The sequence below is a fragment of the Bos javanicus genome, chromosome 29 (assembly GCF_032452875.1).
Source record: "Bos javanicus breed banteng chromosome 29, ARS-OSU_banteng_1.0, whole genome shotgun sequence".
NCBI classification, from domain to species: domain Eukaryota; kingdom Metazoa; phylum Chordata; class Mammalia; order Artiodactyla; family Bovidae; genus Bos; species Bos javanicus.
The window spans coordinates 37,854,812-37,876,366 of NC_083896.1; the positions used below are offsets into that span (position 1 = coordinate 37,854,812).

The 21,555-nt window shown below is 53.3% G+C and overlaps 1 protein-coding gene across 3 annotated transcripts in view; it reads right to left on the minus strand.

The window, feature by feature from the left end:
- Positions 1-460: 460 nt before the first annotated feature.
- VPS37C (VPS37C subunit of ESCRT-I) overlaps positions 461-21,555 on the minus strand; it is a 30,445-nt gene continuing 9,350 nt past the window's right edge. Inside the window, exons 1-5 of one of the 3 annotated variants that reach the window (XM_061406527.1) lie at positions 16,944-17,035; positions 8,125-8,222; positions 4,544-4,715; positions 3,750-3,832; positions 461-2,791 (exon numbers count right to left, since the gene is read on the minus strand). In XM_061406527.1, the coding sequence (XP_061262511.1) occupies positions 2,087-2,791; positions 3,750-3,832; positions 4,544-4,715; positions 8,125-8,217 (1,053 nt within the window). In that variant the 5' untranslated portion in view covers positions 8,218-8,222; positions 16,944-17,035 and the 3' untranslated portion in view covers positions 461-2,086. Of the gene's footprint in view, positions 2,792-3,749; positions 3,833-4,543; positions 4,716-8,124; positions 8,223-8,849; positions 12,783-16,943; positions 17,036-21,555 lie in introns of those variants that run through there. The other 2 variants (XM_061406525.1, XM_061406526.1) reach the window with 2 other exon arrangements.

Genomic DNA, 21,555 nt, shown 5'->3' on the forward strand with positions numbered 1-21,555 from the left:
AATCCACTTGTTACTTTTAAAAACTAGCTAGTCCAGGGACCCTCACATGAAGACTGGCCATCCAGGGGTCTGCATGCCCACAGTGGTTTTAGACTGCTAAAGGCAGAAACGGAGACATGCAGAAGAGCTAGAACAACTGTAGGGTGACACCTAGAGGTGCTTGCTAGCACCTATTCCCTAGTCAAAATATATATACTGGCTTCTCCCCCTACCTCTTTGGAGCAGATTTTCGGAGGTACTAGGGATTTGTTTCTCAGGCTATAATCTGCCGTAAGATCTCCAAGCAAAACTGAAATCCACAAGTCTTACATTTTCCTTTCAGTTGACAAAATCGATGTCCCCCACAGGCAGCCACTTCTCAAATTCACTGCAGCTTCATGGAGAGAAGAGTCTGGCGGGCTACAGTCCATAGGGTTGCAAACAGTCAGACACGACTGAGCGACTAACACTAACACAGCACTACTCGTAACTCATCAAAGTTTATTATGGCAATTAATTATACAAACATACCAGCGATCGCTCATCCAGTACAGAAGTACTCGAACCAGTAGAGTCCATTAGTGATTTCTCTGTATAAATAACTTATGAGAAGCAAGCACAACTGGTCAGGGACTGACAGGGCTGACTGAGCATCTCATCGCACGCACCCTATGATGGCACGCAGGCCGGGCGGGGCGGGGCGGGGTGGGGCGGGAGGGGCAGGCACCAGAAGGTCGAGTTTCCTCTTTGGCCCCCAGCACCCCAGGCCCACCAGGTGCTGGGTACTCGGGTAATGGACAATTCAAGGCACACATGACTTCCTAACAGATAGCAGCTCCAGAGTCTGCCCTTGAGACCTGGTTCACATCTGGTAACGACCAAGGTAATGCTTCATTCATCACAACCCCCTTTGGTCTATTGTCATTTTTTATTACCGAACTGGGTGCTGAAAGCCCCAGTGTGGTGGGGCCTGTGTGTGGCTCAGAGTCATAGTCCCTGCCCTTTACATTCTGAAGATAAGAGAGATGCAAAGAAATGACTCCGACATAGTGATGGTGTTTTACAAAGCACCACAGGGGAAGTAACTGTTAGGGCATCTTTTGATGTCCGTCTTAGGAGGGCTTTAGGGGGTCGTGAAGAGTTACAGGAGAGAGTCAAAGGAAGGGAGGGGGCTGCCATGGATGAGATTCAAGGCACTAAAGGAGTGGACAGGAGGGGCCTGAGCCACAGAAGTCAACCAGAAGCAGGGAGATCCCAGACAAGAGAGGTGGCCAGGGAGGCAACCTGGCCTTCTGCTCCTAAATGAGCCCCTGATGTGATCACAGTCTCCTGGACCAGAACTGCCCCCTCTCCTGCAGCCATAGGGTCCAAGGCAGCCCCTGGATTCTCCAACCAGGGCCAGCAAGGTCTGGGATCCGCCTCCACAATCCTCGGCCTGCTCCCTGCATGGGCACTGCTGCTGCTGTTCAAACGGCAGCACAAAGTACAAGCTGACCTGACATCAGTCTGTCAGAGTCCTGTTATGGCTTTATGTGATGTGAAAATCACTCATTGTTTTGCCTAACTCTGTTCTCTCCCCCTGATCCAACTCTGACATGGAACGTGCGGTGGGCCATCCTTGAATGCACCAAGAGACACAGAGAACTGCCTCTTTTAGAGTGGGCACCGTGGTTGCACTTGCTAAATCCCAGAGAAGAAGGAGGGGGTGAGCAGGGGCCAGCCAGCCCCTCGCTGAGATAACTCCGCACTGGGTTCAGGCATCCGTGAGTCTGTGCAGTCACCAGGAGATGTCCACAGGTGCGGGCACACGGGGAGGACTGAACTTCCTGCCTGGCGAGCACCAGGAGAGCTATAGCCAGCCATGGAAGCCAGGTCCTCCTTTCCCCTGGGAGGCCCGCAGGCCCTGGGACCGCCTGGTGTGGCCAAGCCAGTCACAGTGCCTGGTCAGCCGGTGCACTCCCAGTTGGGTCCCCTCAGGCTCCCGGGCACAACATGAGTCCACGTGGAGCCAACTCCACTTCCAATTTAGCCTCGAATCTCAGCAAGGGGTGGGCTGAAGGCTGTGGTACAGGTGGGAGTAGGGAAGGGCTGAGGGCCAGGACTGTGCCTAATAGCCAGGCCAGGTGGGACCCTGAGGCGGGGGGAACCCATAGGGAGGAGCGGGCCCGGGGGGGTAGGGGGGCTGGAGGGGGCCTGAGGGCTGGGGCTGTGTGGGGTATGGAGGTTTTCCTCCTGTTGAGAGGTAGGGGGGCTGCTGAGGATAACCAGGACTGGGGGCCCGGCCCCCCACCACAGGGTACCCGGGCCCAGAGGCACCAGTGGGGGCCACAGGATAGCCCGGCCGGGGCGGCATGCTCCTCTGCGGGGACCAGGAGTAGCCTGAAGGGGCCCTGGTTCCCGGCTGGGCTGCGGCGTACGGGGGCCCCAAAGGCCCACTGTAGGAAAACGAAGGCTGGGACACCACGGGGAACGGAGCTGGCGGGAGCGCTCCATGGGCGGTGGGGCCCACGGGCATGCCTGGAGAGGGGCTGTAGGGCAAAGGGTAGGGAGGGACCACTGAGGGCTGTGGAGGCTGTGGCTGAGCGTCTTCAGCTGGCGGTGGCGTCGTCTGGGGTCCAGGGTGCAGTGGCGGGGGAGGGCGCGGAGGAGGGGTGTCCCCGGCCGGCTCCAGGGAGGCCCTGGGCTTTTTCATCACATCCTGGAGCTTCTCCACGCGAACCCGGCGCAGATGGGACAGTGTTCTCATGGAGGAGAAATTCTCCAGGAACGTGTCCAGGGGCACCTCGCCCTCCAGGAACTTCTCAGCCATGGCCTGGAAGACACAAGCTCCAGTGGCATCGGGTCTGCCGGGATGGAGGCCACCTGAATACCGCTGGGTCAGAGGTCAGCTGCAGCCCCCATCCCCACCCCAGCCAGGCCTTCTTTGTCCCTTGCTTTGGGAATTTCTCTCTACGGCTCTTCTCACTGGTGATATATTATTACACAAGCACGTGTTTAATTTATCCTGTCTCCCCCACCAAGATGTCAGCTCCCGGAGGCTGGGGACCACCTGTCACAGCCACTGCTGTTCCCTACCCCACCATCATGCCAGGCTCATGCCAGATGCTAAATTGGGTGTTGAATGACCAGGTGAACACTGGCTCCCTGGTCACTAGCACAACCCAGCCCAGGCAGGGCTGAGGGGCTTGGCAGAGGGCAAAGAGATGTGGAGAGAGCCAGTCTGCCCATAGAGAGTGAAGATGGGCCCAGATGGAAGCAAGAGAGAGCTGCCAGGAGAGGGGAGGGGTTGGTGGCCTGGCTTCAGCCCTTGAGGGTACCTGCTCACTGCCTTCCCCCTCCAGGCCTGCAGCTGCCCCACGGCTGTGCCATCCATCCGTTTCCGCTTCAACTAGTGAGACTGGGTTCCCGTTCCCTGCATCCAAAAGGGCCTCCACGGGGACTACAGGTGGAGGGACCTTTCACCTCTGCCATCTACTAGAGCCCGGTCCTGCGCCCTGCAGACGTGGGTACTCAGGACAAGAGCTCCTGTTCCTGAGGGGCGGGACCCCCGGCTTCTCCCCTCTCCTGGGGCTGCCTGGTCTCTTCTGCTGCCCTCTGGCCTCTCTTCACTCTCTGTGTGCAGACCGGCTCTGGGTGGAAGGCGCTGCCAGGCCCCACAGCCCCTGGCTAGGCTGCGCTAGTGGCCATGGAGCCAGTGTCCACCCAGTCAGCGTTCATCTGCTGCAGGGGCCGACTCTGCAAGGAAGACCGGGTGTCAACAGCTGCCTCACCTCGGACTCTTCTTCAATCTTCATGCTTTCAATCTGCAGAAGGTCCAACAAGGTCCCTAGCTGCAGTGCTGAGGAGAACTTCTCTGGAAGGGAGGGCAGAAAGGTTAACATTTCACAAGTGCCTCTTGATGCTGTGAGAGAGGCCGAGGTTTCGGCAAGGGTCCTGGAGAGTCTGATGTGCCAGGGACCCTGCCTCTGCCCTGGGGTCTCAGCAGAACTCCCTTCTGTCGGTTCCCTCTGGTCAGCTTCCTGAGCTGACAGGAGCTCAGTGAACAGACCCTGGCTCCCTGGATCCCCAGCTCCCCATGCTGGCTGGAAAAACAAGAGGCCTCAGGCTCTGCCCACCCAGCCTAATCTGCCCAGGGGGTTACTTTGAGCATCAAGTCCTCCACCTTGAGGACCAGATGCCCCTCACCTCCTCAGACAGCAGGCTGGGACACAGAAAGCCCAGACCAGGCTCTCCAGATTCAAATCCCAGCTCTACCTCTATGTAGCCATGGAGCCCTGGCCAAGCTCCGGCATCTCTCTGAGTCTCACTCCTCTCATCTACGGCATGAGAACAATGACAGGACCTACCCTTAGATGGCTGCTAAAGCACTTAGCCAGGCTGGGGATGTGGTAACCTGCAGTAACTGCTGGCCCCTTCCTGTCCTGGGGAGGGAGAGGGAATCTGTTTTTCTAGGAGATTCCAGCAGCTCCCCTAGCTCCATGGGGAACAGGGACCCTGAGTGAAGAGAGGGACCCTGAGTGAAGAGAGGCACCCCTGGTGCACATTCCCGGGGCTGGCCGCCTACCCAGCTTCGCCTTCTGCTCCTGGCACCGCTCCACCAGCTTCCGGAGCTCCTGGTACTTGTCTGAGAGGTTTGAGCGGCTGATCTCCAGTGGACCCTGGAACTCCAGGTTCCGTTCGGCCAGGCTGCGGTTGGTGGCCAGCGCCATCTCCCGCTCCAGCTGCAGATCCTGGACCTACAGGACAAGACACCTCACCATGAGACCTGCCACTCAGCTCCCGGTGGGCTGGGCCAGGGGCTCCTGGGACCTGTTGCTTACCGAGGGGAAGCCAGGCAACACTCAGCCCCTAGTTAGAGTCAGATGGCATGTTAAGTGCATACTAAGTCGCTTCAGTCGCGTCCCACTCTGTGTGACACTGTGGACTGTAGCTGGCCAGGCTCCTCTGTTCATGGGATTCTCCAGGCCACTCCAAGGGAGTGGGTTGCCATGCCCTTCTCTAGGGGATCTTCCCAACCCAAGGATCAAACCTATGTCTCTTAAGTCTCCTGTATTGGCAGGCCGATTCTTTACCACTAGTGCCCCCTGGGAAGCCCAGAGTCAGATGGACCTGGGTTCAACCTCTGAGCAAAGCATTCTGACCCAGATGCCCCACAAAACCTTAACCCAACAGCCTCTGTGGCAGAGGCACGTGGGGAGCTGGCACTGAGGGACATGTGACGAGCTGAGGAGCCTGCTGTGGGCTGTGTGGAGATCCAGGGAGGGGGCAGGGAGAGTCAGAGGCTTCCTAGGAAGGAAGGGACTAAAAGAGCCAACGACTCACGCCCAGGATTCAGAGGCAAGAGACCTCCTCTGAGACGCACTAACGAAAGGCCAGAACACAGGCTGGACACACAAGGAGGCCCCCAAATAAAGTTAGTCTGAGGAGTGGGAAAGCCAGGGCCAGCCTGAGACACCGATTCCAGACAGACCTGCCCTGACTCCTCCACGTGTGTGTCCTGCAGAGAAGCTATGCAGATGAGCTAACAGGGGGCCCCCTGGAGAACTGGAGGGGAGTCCTCAGGTGAGCCCCTGCACAAGCCTGGCTGAAACCACGTCCCCAGGCTGAGTGGCGCTCTTCCCCTCAGCGAGGTCCTTTGTGGTCACCAGCCCGTGAGGTGGCAGCCTCAGAAACCCTTCCCAGACCCGCTCTGACCTGAAGCCCCATCCATTTATCAGGGAGAGGAGGGTGGAGAAACAGACCCACAGCCCTGCAGGAGCAGGGACTACACACCGGCATGTCACCAGGGTGACTACACGCCACTCTGAGCCCCAGCTGGGTTCAGGGCACAGCTCGGCAAGACTGGCTTCCATCAGGAGCCGCTGAGCAGCTTCTCCACCATGGTGTGCGCATGGCGAGCCCCGCCCGACTGGCTCGACTGGCTTCCATCAGGAACCACTGAGCAGCTTCTCCACCACGGTGTGCACATGGCGAGCCCCGCCCGACTGGCTCGACCCCGAGCAGACGCAGGAAGCCGCGGCCGTCCTAGAGGAGGGGGTTTCGGGGGGCCTGGAGCCCTGTGCTCTGGGGTGGGCTGGGAGCTTGCCCTTTGAGCTCCAGACTGGAAAGAGGACTGCCATGGCTACCAGAAATTGTGGGGCCTGGCCATGGCCTCCCGGGTCTGCCCCCTCACCTGGCTGTCACAAATACCCTCTGGAGTGGCTCAGCAAGGGCTCTGACTCAGGACGCCTGCACTGTGGGGTTCCAATCTCATTTTCATCAGCCGTGAAAGCTTTCCTTCTCTTATGTGGCAGACCCAGAGGGGTGCCTGAAGTGCCCGGCTCAGCTGCCCCTTAAGGGGCCCCAGATCTCCAGTGGATGTGTCCTCTTTATATCACCACTGCCTTTTCCCTGGGTTTTAGCCAGTAAATCTATGCTGGACACTTTCCCCTAAACCTGGTCCTACCTGTTTCTGGCCCCTCTCCCCAGAGCCTCCCCCAAATCTTTTTCCATCAGGAGTTCACAATGAAGCCCTTGACCCCCATTATAAGAGGTCAATAAGACAGTTCAAGCACCCCACCCAGAAGACCCCAGAACACACACAGTTCCACAGGGACGGCGGTCCCCTGCTCTTTTCTCCAAGCAACGTCCACAGCCCAAACTCAGTGAGCTCCTATCCCTCCTCGAATCCCACAGCGATGTTCATGTCTCACAGCCCATGGGAGGAACCCTGTCCACAGGGTCTCATGAGTCTACAGATCTCATTCTTCACTTCCCCGCGATCCCGTGAGTGTTCTTCCCTTCCGAGAATTCAAATCAATTAGTCAGGCACAGCTGCATGTCACAAACTCAACTTGCCTTTTGCCCACGAGGCTGTTTCTGCTGACATTTTCTGTGATTCTGTGCTTCGCCACACCTCCCATTATGTAATTTGGCCTGTTTCTATGAAGTTCTGTGCCCTTGAGAACAGGCCTTGGCGTTCCTGTCACACTGTGCTCGTGGCTGACTGGAAAAGCACTTGGTGTTTAACACGTGAAGACAGGGGATGAAGGCCGGCATCGAGTTAGCTTAGAGCTGGGCCCTGGCTGAGCCCACAGCCTCTCTCTCTCTAGGAGGCAGCCTTGGAGTTTAACCAAGACCAGCCTCGCTCTGGGTGGCTGGACGTACCACATCTGGGCCCCGGGCCTCTCCTCACACCCTGCCCTGCACCCCGTGCCCTCCAGCCTTGGCGAAGGCTGCTCTTGCAGGCAGAGGGGTGGTGGGGCAGCCGGAGCACCGGCAAGGAAGGAGCCAGGAGCAGGTCTGGCTGCACAGCCCCTCACAGAGGGAAGAGGTCTGCAGAGGCAGAGGCAGGAGAAGTTGGATGGCTAGGCTTCCCTTTTCTGGGGTCAGACACTGTGAATATACAGAAGAGACAAACGGCATGGTTCATCAGCAAAGACAGAAGCACATGCCAAAGGTCGATCAATGATCTCGCCGAAATGTCCGTGTCTCCCAACCATCAGGGGCAGGAGGCGACGGCGTGCGGACTGCAGCCACTCAAGGCATGGCCACGGGCACGGCCCGCTCTGCAGCCACATCTGGTCAACTGACCTCTTTGACCTTGCAGGGGAGTCACAGGGTCAAGGTGAAGGGAAGGCGCCCTTTATAAAATGTAAAGCTCTGTACTTTCAGAAGGTGGCTTATTCCCGTGAGGGTGGTGACTAGGAGCTGTAGGTGATTAGGTGTGTGTTATGACTGAAACGGATTAAACAGGAGATGAACTAATCCCAGTCCCAGAACGGCTCTCCTAGAGATGCAGGGCCAAACAAGGTTGTAGGCAAAAGGTGGCTACATGACAGACCCAGTGCTTTTAGAAATGCCTCCAAAGCCAGGATGGAGCAACAGGGTAGGGGCTCAGTGGGCACGCGGGTCCCTGAAGACACTGGGAGCCAGAGTTGGCTGGGGGCCCTGGGCTCCCTGGCCCTGCCCTTCCCCCTTCCCCAGAACTCCCAGAGGGCCCAGGAACCAGACTGAGACCCCAGGGGCTCCTCTGGATGGGCCCAAATCAGGGAGAAGGCCACAGAAAAGGGAAAGAGACCTGGCCCAAACTCCCAACAAGCCAGCATCCCTGAGGAGGGACCCAGTCCCATCCGCCATCTCTGGCCCCATGACAGCCTCCCCTACCTCCGGGGAGTCCTGGGCCAGTCGGTCGATGGCCTCCGGGTCGTTCTGCATCTCCTCCAGCTCCTCCAGGGTCTTGTCTTTCAGCGTTTCCATCTTTCCTGGGATCACAGAAGGACACTGAAGTGAGAGAGGGGCAGCTAGGGTGGAAGGGACCCCCGAGCCCATGTTCATCATCTGTTAAAGACTAACTGGAGTTTCCCAGCGATGCTGCCAGTCCACAGGGAGGCCCAGGGAGGGCACAGTCCAGCTACCCTGCTCATCCCGTTCCCAGGGAAACCAAGAAGCTGCTCCTTCACCCAAACCATGAACCGCAGGATATGCAGAGGAACTGGGTGGCCAGAGGCAAAACCACGATTCCTGGAGGTGCTAGATGAAGCTCTCCAAGAAGCAGACAGGAAAGGCGGGAGGCGGACAGGCAGGGACAGAGACTAAACTTGGCCCAAGGCCGCCTGCGAGCCCTGATGCCAGCACACGCTCTAGGAGGTGTCTATTTCTGTCTGAATAGAAATGTCTTGCCAGCTTTGGGCGCCTCCCTGCCTGTCATGTTTAGCACAAGAACCACCTTGGGTTTGCCACAAGCATTCTCTGCAGCTCCACGTGCCACAAAACGAACCCTCATGTGCCACAAAAACGAACTGTCACATGCATGTCCTCATCAGAGAAGAACCAGAAATTGCCACCAAACTGGCCCCTGCAGGTACCAGAAGGAAAGGAAATCGACTGACCCGAACAGGATGCCTGCTTCGATGGAAGAGCTGGTTTCCGCGGCCCTCTCCCCATCACTCTGCCCAGGAGGGTGTGGATCGATGACTGTGTGACACGAGGTCACAGCCAGGCCCCAAGAGGACAGAGCTCCAGGGAGAAGAGGAAGCACTAACACACTCAGGGCTCACTTCCCTTCTGCTGACAGCATCCTCTGTTCTTATCTGTTCTCATCATTTTCAGACACGTGTTTTATAGCCCAGATTTTTCACTACAAAGGCTCTGCCAGTTTTCCTAGGATCCCGATGCTACAGAAACCCGGAGTCCCCATTGCCCCTCTGTGCTATGGCTCGGCAGGAATGATGACTGGGCTGAGGGGGCGCCGCAGAGTCCAGGCCCAGGGTTACAGCTGTGTGGCCAGAGGTGACCTCCAGTCTTGCTTCCTCATCTGGACTAGGAGGGGAAGGCATCTCCAGGGCAGCAGAAAGACGAAGGAGAAACCCATCAACGGAGACCACGTGACACCTCTGCCAGGAAGGCCCAGGTTCAGCCTTCATGCGCCAGTGTGGCTATTAAAGGTGCCCCTTTTCATGCTCCGAAGTGTCCTGGTTTAGATAACCGATTAAATGGTCACCTGACCGACAGACCTCTGTAGGGCCACCCCCGCTTTCTGTTACCTACTGAGGGCTGAATGTTGCCCCCAACCTCCACGACAAGGATGCCAAGCTTTGCTGAGCACCTGAACCCCCCGGGGTTGGGGGATGCTTGCTGAGAACGCAGGAGCCACAGCTGCACCCTCAGAGCCCTGCGTCGTAGGCCAGAGTGGGGCCCAGAAATCTCCTGGAGATGTGGACGCAGCTGGTCCAAGGCCAGATTCTGAGAAAGACGACGGCTCGCTGCTGGTCATGTGCAACAGAGGCCACTAGGGACTGCGCGCCGTGGTGCGAGTTTCACAACGCACCACCTCTCCTGCTCCTGCGAGGTGGGGGCAACTGTCCCACTGGTGGGTGGGGATCAGAAAGGTTACCAGGGGCAGGGTCAGAAATCTGCACTCTGTCTACACCTCACTCTGAGACTCCCGACAAGCTTGGTCTAAAGGTTGATAGTGAGGGTCTGGGGAAGGAGCAGAACTGGGGAGGCCCCCCGTTGTGGCTGTTTAGTCACTAAGTCCAATTCTTTCGTGACCCCACGCGCTGCAGTCTGCCAGGTTCTTCTGTCCATGGGATTTCCCAGGGAAGAATACTGGAGTGGGTTGCCGTTTCTTTCTCTAGGGGATCTTCCTGACTCAGGGATCGAACCCACATCTCCCATGTCTCCTGCATTGGCAGGCGGATTCCTTACCACTGAGCCACCAGGGAAGACCACTGGGGAGGCTTCCCCCCTGCATTTATTATTCTACAAACCTAGTGAGTATGCCACGAGCGAGACGAGCAAGGGGAACGGAGCAACATTCTGCAGACCTGGAATGTCAGGGGCCTGGGCTCCGTCAGACTGATCTCGTCTGAGTCCCAGGCTCTGCCACTTGCCACTGTGGGAAATGGCTCAGTGAACTCACCCTTGGCCTCAGGTTCTTCCTCTGTAAAATGGGTCAGTGCAATGGTCAACACAGGAAAAGCGCTGGCTCGGTGTGAGACCTGGCCTAAAACAAATGCTGACAGAAGGCTCCAGTGCTGTGGAAGTTACTTATCGGTTACTAAAGCCTCCAACACAGCCCAGACTTGCAGGCCTCAGTGGCAGCTGGCCTGGCTCCACCACGAGGGGAGGGACCTGCCACACGAGGATGTCTGCTCCTTTCCAAAGTTAGGGCTGGGCACAGAGACACCCCCAGACTGAGGATGGACGCTCCAGTGTGGGCAGCTGGCTGGCTGCAGACAAACAGTGCAGTTTCTGCTGTGCCACCTGAGAGGGCCCCAGCAGGTCCAGACTCGCTCACCACGCACCCGCTCCCCGGGATGGGCCCCCACTCTCCCCCGACCACTTACCATGGGAGATGCCCCAGTCACGCACAGTGAGACCACATTCAAGGCGGCACAGCTTCAAGAGCTGATGGCACACTTTTCGGTCTCAGGACACCTGTCACTCATAACACTATGGAGACCTCAAAGAGTTCTCGTTTATGTGGATCTTAGCTATTGATAAATATCAAAATTAAAAGTAAGGGATTCTTAAAACACAAGAACACGAAAGCATACACACACTTGCCGTCAGAAGGATGTTGTGTCGTGAACTCTCTGAAAACTTCCCTGTGTATTCATTCAAGAAAGAAAGGAAAAAGGAAAATAATGCCCTAGGTTACAAAAACCACTCTGACCTCATGGAAAGCCTGACAGGGTTCTCAGAGATCCCCTGGAACACACTTTGAGAACTACTGGCCTTAGATGTTAGGTGCATAGACTCAGGAGCCAGACTGCCTAGGTTTGAAGCTCATTTCTGCCACTTACTAGGTGTGTTATTTAATCTCACTGTGCCCGTTTCTCCAGCTGTAAAACAGCAGTGCCTGGCACACTGTAGCACTACATAAGTCTTTGTTGTCACCAGGATGCCCATAACCTCATTACACAGTGAGTCTCGCTATTATCCAACCTCAGAGATGAGGCTCAGAGAGGTGTCCAGGGTCACCAGGCCTGGAGGGGGCAGTACCTGAATCAGTCCAAGACTCTTCTCACCATCTGCAGCAGCATCGCCGGGGGTCCCTGCTGAAAGCCAGAGTCCCAAGTTCCCTAGACCCAGAGCTTCAGCATCTCCACGATTTATTCATTCTTTCTTTCTTCCCCCCTTCCTTCCTTTCTCTCCCTTCCTTCCCTTCTTCCCAGTTTTACTGAGATATAAGTCACATATAGCACTGTGTAAGTTAAAGGTGTAGAATATAATGATTTGACTCACATCATGCGACAATGACCATAATTTTAGGGAACATCCATCATTAACTACAGGTAACAAAATTAAAGAAAGGAAAAAACGTGTGTGTGTGTGTAATGAGAACTCTTGGGACTTTCCTTCTTAACGACTTTCAAATGTAACATATGGTGTTAATTACACTTATGTTGTCTCTATAAATTGCATTTTTATAAGTAAAACTTATCAACTGTTATCAATTATATTTATCATGATATCTTTATCATCCCTATCGATTATCTACCCTATAATGGAAGTTTGTACCTTTTGATGGTCCTCCTCCAATTCCTCTCCCCCACTCCCCACCCCCGTCTCTAGTAACCAGTAACCTGATCTCTTTTTCTAAGTTTATTTGTATATTTGTTCTTTTGAAGTGTGATTGACCTACAACCTTGTTAATTCCTGGTATATAACACAGTGATTTGCTTCCATACATTTCTAAATGACCACCAGGACAAGTCTGGTTACGCTCAGTCACCCTACAAAGATAGCAGTTATTGACTGTACTCTCCACACTGTACACCTGACCCGCGTGACTCCTTTATTTTGCAGCTGCAAGTGTGTACCTCTTGGTTCTCCCTCACCCCACCGCACCCCTGCCTGTTTGTTCTCTGTATCTATGACTCTGTTTTTGTTAGGCTATGCTTGTTCATTTGTTATTTCGTGAAATCATAGAGCATCTGGCTTTCCCCTGCCTTGACTTCCCTCACTTAGCATAAACGACTAATTTAATGACGTTTTCAGGGGGCTCAATCTTCCTGTGCTGTTTCTGCCGAGTGTCTACCAAGCCTCCACATGCACTGCCCTCCAGGTGCTGACGGCCTGGCTCATGCAGGCATGGAAGGGGGGCTGGCATGTGAGAACAGGGTTCTTCCCCTCCGGGATTTAACTCTGGGTGTGCAGCCCCGTGACACTGAGCATCACCGAGTGAGGCCACTGCAGCGTCCAGACCAACCAGCAGAACGTGGGTGTGCGGTCTGGAGAGGACAGCCCCAGTGCCGTGGCCTCCGCAGGCCGATCCATACGACGGGCACACCCGCCACGCCGCCAGGCTTCAAGCAAGCCAGGAGACTCACCCTGCATGCAGGCTGGGTGTTGGGGGGTGGGGGGCTGAGGGGGTCCTGGGGGCTCATCACGAGCAAGAGGCGCTGACGCTAGACCCCCTGTAGCCCCCCGAGAGGCCTGGCTTCCTTAATGGGTTTCACCAGCCACTTTCCCTCCGCTACCCTTCTCCCCAAAATGGAAATGTTTTGATTAGAAGAAAGTCACTAAAACAAAATCTTTCTAAAACTTTCAAGTTATTTTACAACATTCTCATCTCCTTTTCTACTGGGGCTGCCCAAAGGGTAGTGCAGCCGCCTCTGTGCATCAGGTGTGCACGTCCATCCTTTGTGAATTTGTAGTGTATGCGGGTGATCGCGGGTGAGTCTGTGACAGCAAAGCGGCCAAGTCTTCCCCCAGCGCTGGAAAGTTCAAGGTCACACAAAGGGGGCCTGATGTTGCTAAAACCTGTATGAGACTGCTGCTTCCACTAGGAAGAGGGACAGCAGCAAGGATGTAACTTGTCATCAAAGTTTGGTAATAAGTCACTGCAGATATTGAGCAAGAAAGGAGACTTTCTTGTGTTAAATAAAGAAAAAAAAAAATCCTAGGAATAGAATTACCATGATGTGCTGTGCTAAGTCACTTCAGTGATACTGGACTCTTTGTGACCCTATGGACTGTAGTCTGCCAGGCTCCTCTGTCCATGGGATTCTCTAGGCAAGAATACGGCGGTGGGTTGCCATTTCCTCCTCCAGGGGATCTTCCCAACCCAGGAATCAAACTCACGTCTCTTCTGTCTCCTGCACTGGCAGGCAGGTTCTTTACCACTAGCGCCACCTGGAAGCCCATATGACCCAACAACTCCTCTACTGGGCATATACCCTGAGAAAACCATAACTGAAAGAGCCGTATGTACCCCAACGTTTTGTCACAGCACTATTTACAATAGCTAGGACATGCAAGCAACCTAGATATCCACTGACGGATGGATAAAGACATTATGGTACATATATATTACTGAATATTACTCAGTCATATAAAAGAACACATTTGAGTCAGTCCTAATGAGGTGGATGAACCTAGAGCATGTTACATGGAGTGAAGTAAGTCAGAAAAACCAGTATCATATATTAATGGAAATATATGGAATCTAGAAAGATGGAACCTACTAGCAGGGTAGCAATGGAGATGCAGACATAGAGAACAGATTTGTGGATACAGTGGAGGGAAGGAGAGGGTGGGATGAACTCAGAGAGTAGCATGAAAACGTATAAATTACTGTATGTAAAACACATAGCCAGGGGAAATTTGCTGGATGATACAGGGAGCTCAAATCAGGTGGCCGGTGATGACCTAGAGGGATGGGATGGGGTCAGGTGGGAAATGGGAGGGAGGTTCAAGAGGGAGGGGTTATTCATCTTGATGTATGAGTATCTATGGCTGATTCATGTTGATATATGGCAGAAACCAACACAATATTGTAAAGCAATTATCCTCCAATTAAATTTTTTTTTAAAAAAATAAAAAGCATAAAAACTAAAAAAAAAAAAAAAAAGAATGGTGGCTGATTTAGAAAAAAAAGCAAATGAGTACCCCAGGGGATTCCAGGGTGTGTCCGTCTTTGCCACTACACACGGCCCCCCAGAACTGCCTCCCCCTCCAACCGCTGTCCAAACGAGGACCTTCCTCTGCCATCTGAAGTCCCACACCTGGCTCTGTTTAATGGCTTTAAACTCCTGTGGCAAAAACCCCTGACACATCTATCTACCTGGTGACCTGGACAATCACATGTCTTTTAGGCAGTGAGAACTCACCCCCAAAGTGGGCAAGGAATTGAAACATACAGCTCTCCTAATTAAACCGTCTCTCCCTGGATCAGGCCCCCTGGCTGGGGAAAAGGATTCCATTCTGTGTGGGGAACATGCTGGTATGTGCTCAACCTGGCATTCATCCACCCTCTTGTGATGACTCTCTGCCATTCCCTGATTGGGAAAGATTTGTTGTTGTTGCTACTGTTCAGTTGCTAAGTCGTGTCCGACTCTTTTCGACCCCATGGACCGCAGCATGCCAGGCTCCTCTGTCTTCCACTACCTCCCGGAGTTTGCTCAAATTCAAGTCCACTGAGTCGGTGATGCTATTCAACCATCTCAGCCTCTGCCATCCCCTTCTCCTTTTGCTTTCAATCCTTCCCAGCATATCAGGGTCTTTTCCTATGAGTCAGTTCTTCACATCAGGTGGAGTTTCAGCAACAGTCCTTCCAAAGAATATTCAGGATAGGGAAATGGCTACTCTCAAAGACAAGAGAAAGACCATCTCAGTCCCACGGTCATACAAAGCCTCTCTTGTGTCAATTCTCTTTCATTGTAGACTTCAAAGCATGCATTTTTGAAATGCCTCAAGAACTTCAGGTATGAAACAGCTCCATTTCATGCAGGTCATGAGAATAAACCCTCGAGGTCAGCCTGCAATTCTGATGTTCTCCACACTACCAGAAGTAGATCTCTTTCATGTAGCAAGTTTTCAGGTGAAATGTACTTGGCCACAGTGGGATGTGGGCTACAGTGCTTTTCTTCTTAATCCACCTTCTCTGGTTTCTAACTCAAAGTGAAAGTGAAAGTGAAGTCACTCAGTCGTGTCCGACTCTTTGTGACCCCGTTGGACTGTAGCCCACCAAGCTCCTCCGTCCATGGGATTCTCCAGGCAAGAATACTGGAGTGGGTTGCCATTTCCTTCTCCAGGGGATCTTCCCGACCCAGGGATCAAACCCAAGTCTGCCGCATTGCAGGCAGAAGCTTTAACCTCTGAGCCACCAGGGAATCCCTGAGCCACCAGGGAATCCCTCAACATCCCTCTCAATTCTATCATGCCCATTTCACAGATGGTGAAACTGAGGTAGAATGGCATGTAACCTTGCGACCTGATGCACTGTAGCCCATCAGGCTTCTCTGTCCATGGAATTCTCCAAGCAAGAATACTGGAGTGGGTAACCATTTCCTCCTCCAGGGGATCTTCCCGATCCAGGGATCGAACCTGGGTCTCCTGTATTGCAGGTGGATTCTTTACAGTTTGAGCCACCAGGGAAGCCCTTTAGAGACAAGAGAGGGGACGCCAGACGTAGAAGCCCTGACCTGGCTGGCTGCTCCTTGCACCAGGCTCTGCTCACCCAGTTGCCTCTGCTCATACTGCCCCACAAGGCGCTGCTGGCCCGTGTTAAGAGCCACAGGTCCCCATCTCCTCTGGATGAGGTCTGCTCAGGATCCCACGATCAAATGTGTCCCACTCAATTTTCCTCCCTTGTCAAAGGGACGCTAATGGTTCCATGGCTCCCTTCTTCTGAAATCAAAGCCCTTTGCAAACTCTCCCATTAATTTATATAAACTGTCTAGTAAGTAAAGTGAACTCAGGGCATGATTACCCCTATTTCAGAGATGAAAGCCAGAGACAAACAGGGTACTGCGCAAGGTCCCGTAAACGGCTGTATTGCCCAAGTTCCTACAAATTGTTACCACAGGCCAGAGTCCCATCCTATCCTGGTATTCTGACTTCACAAGTGACACAGAGGAGAGATGAGGGTAGTGTTTAGTTATAACGTTATCTGAGCTGCAGAGATTACAAGCCCAGGCAAGCCGCTGAACACCTTGGCCCTCCCCAGTCCCTGCCTCCCGGGTAGAGGTGGCTCACAAAGATGCCCGCTGACCTGAGGAGTGGGCAAGTTCCACCTTACAAGATTTACTGAGGCATCGCCCACCCCTGCAAGTTAATTTCTGATGCCTTTGCTTCAGAAGTCCACAGACACTGCCTGATCCCAAGACACCCATGGAGGCTGAGAGCAGCAAGCGTTTCTCATAATTTGTAGAAGGGGTTGGGGATGGGGTGGAGAAGAGACAGTATTCTGCCCAGGCCCACAAAGCAGGTACCCCCAAAGTCTGGGGTTACCCATCTGCTGCCATCAGTGTTCTGCCTCCAGATCATCCAAAGTGGCAGAGGAATCCAGACTACTGGTTCTCAAACTGGCCACAACCCAGGGAAGCCATCAAGTGGAGGACGGGGTCGGGGAAGGGTTACGGAGAAGCTCTTGGGGATACATAGGCCATATGCTTTTGCCTCTGGAGGCCTAACAACTCCAGTGACCTCAGCCCTCGGCACTGTGGCCCTGGACTGGACCCCCTCCCACTTACCACAGTGCCCAGAAGGAGCCTGGGCACTTCTTGGGCAGTGCCTGCAGACTGCCCATGGGAGGGGCCAAGAGAGAAGAGGCGAGGCGAGGAGAGGCAAGCCCCTTGATGGCAAGGAGAGTTCTTATCGGCCGCTGTATCCCCAGGGCCCGGCAGAGGCTGACACACAGCGCAGGGAATGCTAAGAAAAACAGCCGGCGGCAGGGAGTTGGCTGGTGGGCAAGTCACACGGGACACGGGGTGATGAGGGCGGGGCTTCTTCTATCTTCAGCCTTCATTCATTTATTCCTGCTTCACTGAATGAACATTTAAGGAATAGTTAATATAAGGCAAGGACAGAGCATGGCTCCAGATGAAAGCAGGAAGGCTAAGTGGGAGCAGAGGGAGGGGAATAAATGTTTACTGACTTCTGATTACGAACCAGACACAGACTTATGTTAAAACTGATGCTCTCTAGGAACTCAGTTCTGTTTTTTAAAAAGAAACATCTCAACAGGAAGCATAGTGAACACAGGTGAGAGTGGAGTGAGGAGTTGGTAGGGGGTCAGCTCTGAGGGACTGGGGTACTGGGAGCCCAGGAGGCCTCCCTGTAGAGGAGACTGGTGTTAGAACAGGAGTCAGAGGGTCAGGGGCAGGTGACAGCAAGGCTGCCATGGGAGCCACTCACAGAGCGTCCACAGGCACAGAGACAACAGCTCTGTGGGGGGTGCTACCTCCCACCCTAAGGAGATCAGACTGGGACTGAGGCAGAGATCAGACTGGGACCTAGCCCGGAAAGGAACAGGAGCTGATCTGTGTTCCCTTCACTGAGAAGAGACAATGTATTACCGATTGCTCACTGAGAGAGAAACTTCCTCTTTTCTTTTCCTTTCCTTCCTTCCTGTCTTTCTTTTTTCTCCTCTGAGCTTTCACCCCCAACATAGCTCACAAACCCAGATGCCTACACAAGTAGGTGTGTCAGAGACTGTCTCCCCTGAAAGCTCCATCCCAGCTCGGGCACCTCCGGGAGGGCAGGCCCAGCGTGACCAGACCTGCCTGGTCTCCAAGGGAGGCTAGAAACCCACAAGCTGTGACGTCTCCCCATTTTTAAATTTCAGTAACCAGTTCAAAGTTGTAACAACCGCGGGGTGCGCTGTGGTTTGCCACCTGACATCAACATCACATCCTCCATGAGAGACACATGCGGGGAGGACAGACTCCGCAGAAGGAAGGCACATGTGACAGGGGTGAGAAGACAGACATTTCTCAGGTGTCCTGGAGCCCAGCTTCTGCCTTGGTGTAGGGGCTGACCAAGCTGGAGCAGCGCCAGCCAGAGACAAGGCGGCAGTCTCCAGGTGTGACCCTGGCCTTGCCAAACCTCACAGCATGGGGAGGGGTCATGAACTCTCCGGCCACTGGTTCTGCTGCTTGCCGTCTTGCCCTCATCTTCTTTCCACTACTCTCTATCTTAATGAAATCGAGCTCATGTACCTTGAACACGGGAAACACGATCGAGTGGAAGATAATGAGGCCCCGAAGTGACTACACAACCCCCGGTGGATGGAGGCCAAAGCGCTGCCCTTGGTCACTACTTCCTGAGACGGTGGCTGCAGAATGTCCTGATGGGACTCCTGCCAGGCCTCAGCTCGGCAGCCCTCCAGATCTGACCTCAAGCGGGAAAACAGCAAGGTATTGATGGCTCCCGTTCAGTGAGGACCTATCCTGGGACTGTTCAGCTCAACAACAAATACTCTCAACTGATATTAGATCCTGTGCAAGGATAAACTCGCCGGGCGGAGGAGAGGGCGGGGGATGGGGAGTTAAATCTGAAAGCATAACTCAGCATTTTCTAAACAGGAGGGCGCTCAGATCAGAGTAAGGTGTGCAGTCCTAGAGACGGCTGGTGGTGCCCCTCACCCCTTGCTTCTGCATACGCCTGCTGGGTGCAGAACAGAAACAGAATCTGAGGACTGAGGTCCTAGGTTTGTGCTTTGGCTCCTCAGTTCCTTAGCTGTGTGACCTCAAACACGTCCCTTAACCTCAGTTTCCTCATCTGTAAAATGGGCAGCATGATGATAATCCCACCTTGGGGGCTGCATGTGTGCCTGGCATGAGCAAGCAGCCCTGGGAGGGCTTTGTCATCTCCTGAGTCCAGAATAAATATTAATCATTCTGCCTCCTGGGGGACAATCCGATGATTTGAGGTAACTCCTGAGTCTCCAGGGTTCAATACTGAGTTAAGGAAATAACTGCTATTCCTGAACCATAACCCATAACTCTGACTGAGCCAGTGCTTCTGTTTTCCTGGCTCCACCAGGAGCTAAAGCACTGGCTCTGATTACTCCCCTCCTCACCCTTACCAGCCAACCTTTCCTTGCCAACTATTTCAAGCCTGAAATCACACTGCAAGGAGAGTTGTAAAAGCCTTGGCTTTTCTTGTCTCTTTTTCACATCTCCCTAGGGCAGCACAAGAAGCTGTTACCAAGGCAACCTGCATAGTTCAATCTCCGCGTGTTATTTGGAAATGGCCCCATTTCTCCCCTTGTGACAAAAACACCTGTGGCTGCCTTAGAAACCTTTCTAAGCCTACTGCTTAATGAGGAAATATGTTCTGACCTGATTAAGTTTTCTTTTCCCAGGATGATTTCGACTGTTAAATCAAGAAAGCAGATATTCGGTCACCTAACTTCCCACAGGACTTGACAAAAGCAAATCACCCATCATGCACTTCTCACTTGCCCCCAAACACCGTCGAACTGACCTGCCTTGACAATCTGAAAAGGTGGTATGTACCAGAAGTCTTCCAGAAGGAAGACTTCTTTTGTTTCCTTTATTTCTAAGCAATTTCTGGAGTTGGGATTGGGGTCGGAGATCCCTCCATACTTCCCAGTGCTAAATAGTTAAAACAGTGTGAAAGGCAGTAGAAAGAGTTCAAGGCTTGAGAGTCCAATATTCTGGATTTAAATCCCAGGTTGACCTTTTACTGGGCTTTAGACAGTAAAGAATCTGCCTGCAATGCAGGAGACCCAGGTTTGATCCCTGGGTTGGGAAGATACTCTGGAGAAGACTGGAGTGGCTACCTACTCCAGTATTCTTGTCTGGAGAATTCCATGGACTGGTAGAGGAGCCTGGCAGGACACAGTGCATGGAGTTGCAAAGACTCAGACATAACTGAGCAACTAACTCAACAACTTGACCTTTTACTAGTTATGTGACCTTGGGCAAATTATTCAGCCTCCTAATTCTGTTTCTTACTGGTAACACGGGAGTAACTCTACCAACTTCATGGGATGGTTATAAGAGTTTAGCAAGAAATAAACACGAAAACTTCTGGAGGTGCTAGGAAAACCACCAAGCCAGCGCTAGGTAGCATTAACTCATGCACTCTCACACTTTTTCAAAAGATGGGGAAACAGTGTCAGATTTTATTTTTGGGGGCTCCAAAATCACTGCAGATGGTGATTGCAGCCATGAAATTAAAAGACACTTACTCCTTGGAAGGAAGGTTATGACCAACCTAGATAGCATATTCAAAAGCAGAGACACGACTTTGCCAACAAAGGTCCGTCTAGTCAAGGCTATGGTTTTTCCTGTGGTCATGTATGGATGTGAGAGTTGGGCTGTGAAGAAAGCTGAGTGCCGAAGAATTGATGCTTTTGAACTGTGGTGTTGGAGAAGACTCTTGAGAGTCCCTTGGTCTGCAAGGAGATCCAACCAGTCCATTCCAAAGGAGATCAGTCCTGGGTGTTCTTTGGAAGGAATGATGCTAAAGCTGAAACTCCAGTACTTTGGCCACCTCATGCGAAGAGTTGACTCATTGGAAAAGACTGTGATGCTGGGAGGGATTGGGGGCAGGAGGAGAAGGGGACGACAGAGGATGAGATGGCTGGATGGCATCACCGACTCGATGGATTTGAGTTTGAGTGAACTCCGGGAGTTGGTGATGGACAGGGAGGCCTGGCGTGCTGCAATTCATGGGGTCGCAGAGTTGGACATGACTCAACGACTGAACTGAATTGTTGTAAAGTGCTGCCCGACAACCCTTCAAGGCTCCCAGCTAGGCCCATGTGGGGGAACTCTGAAAGAGCAGGTTCCAGAAGGCAGCAAAGGATATGGCTTTCTGAAACAGACTCCAGACCAATCTGAACAAAGGTCCACACATATTAGGGGACCCATACATCTATGGGGGATATATGGTCTCTCAGGACAAGGCTTTTGGAGCGCATTATCATCAGGACATTAATATTTACATGACTGGATGCTCCTCAGGCCCCTGAATAACTCCATCTGATGCCTCTTTCCCCAGAGACAGGTTCCAAGTGAGAAGACCCAGGGGTGAGGAGCCATTTACTGTGCCAAGGGCAGGAAGGCACCCATATCACCTTTTTTCTCCCCAAACTAGATTCCCCTCCCGACCTCCACTTCCAGCAGCCTTCCATCCTCACTTCTCCCCTCCAGGCTCGTTCCTTCACCTGTGAGGTCCACCACCAGGTTTGATCTAGTCATTGTTTAAATGTCTTTTAGGTGCATCCATCGCTATCCTTTCACAGACTCCAAAATGGGACTTCCTACCTCCAAATTGCCAGGCACCTAGGGATTAATGTTTTTTTAAACACTGCTTCTAACTCCATCCAAC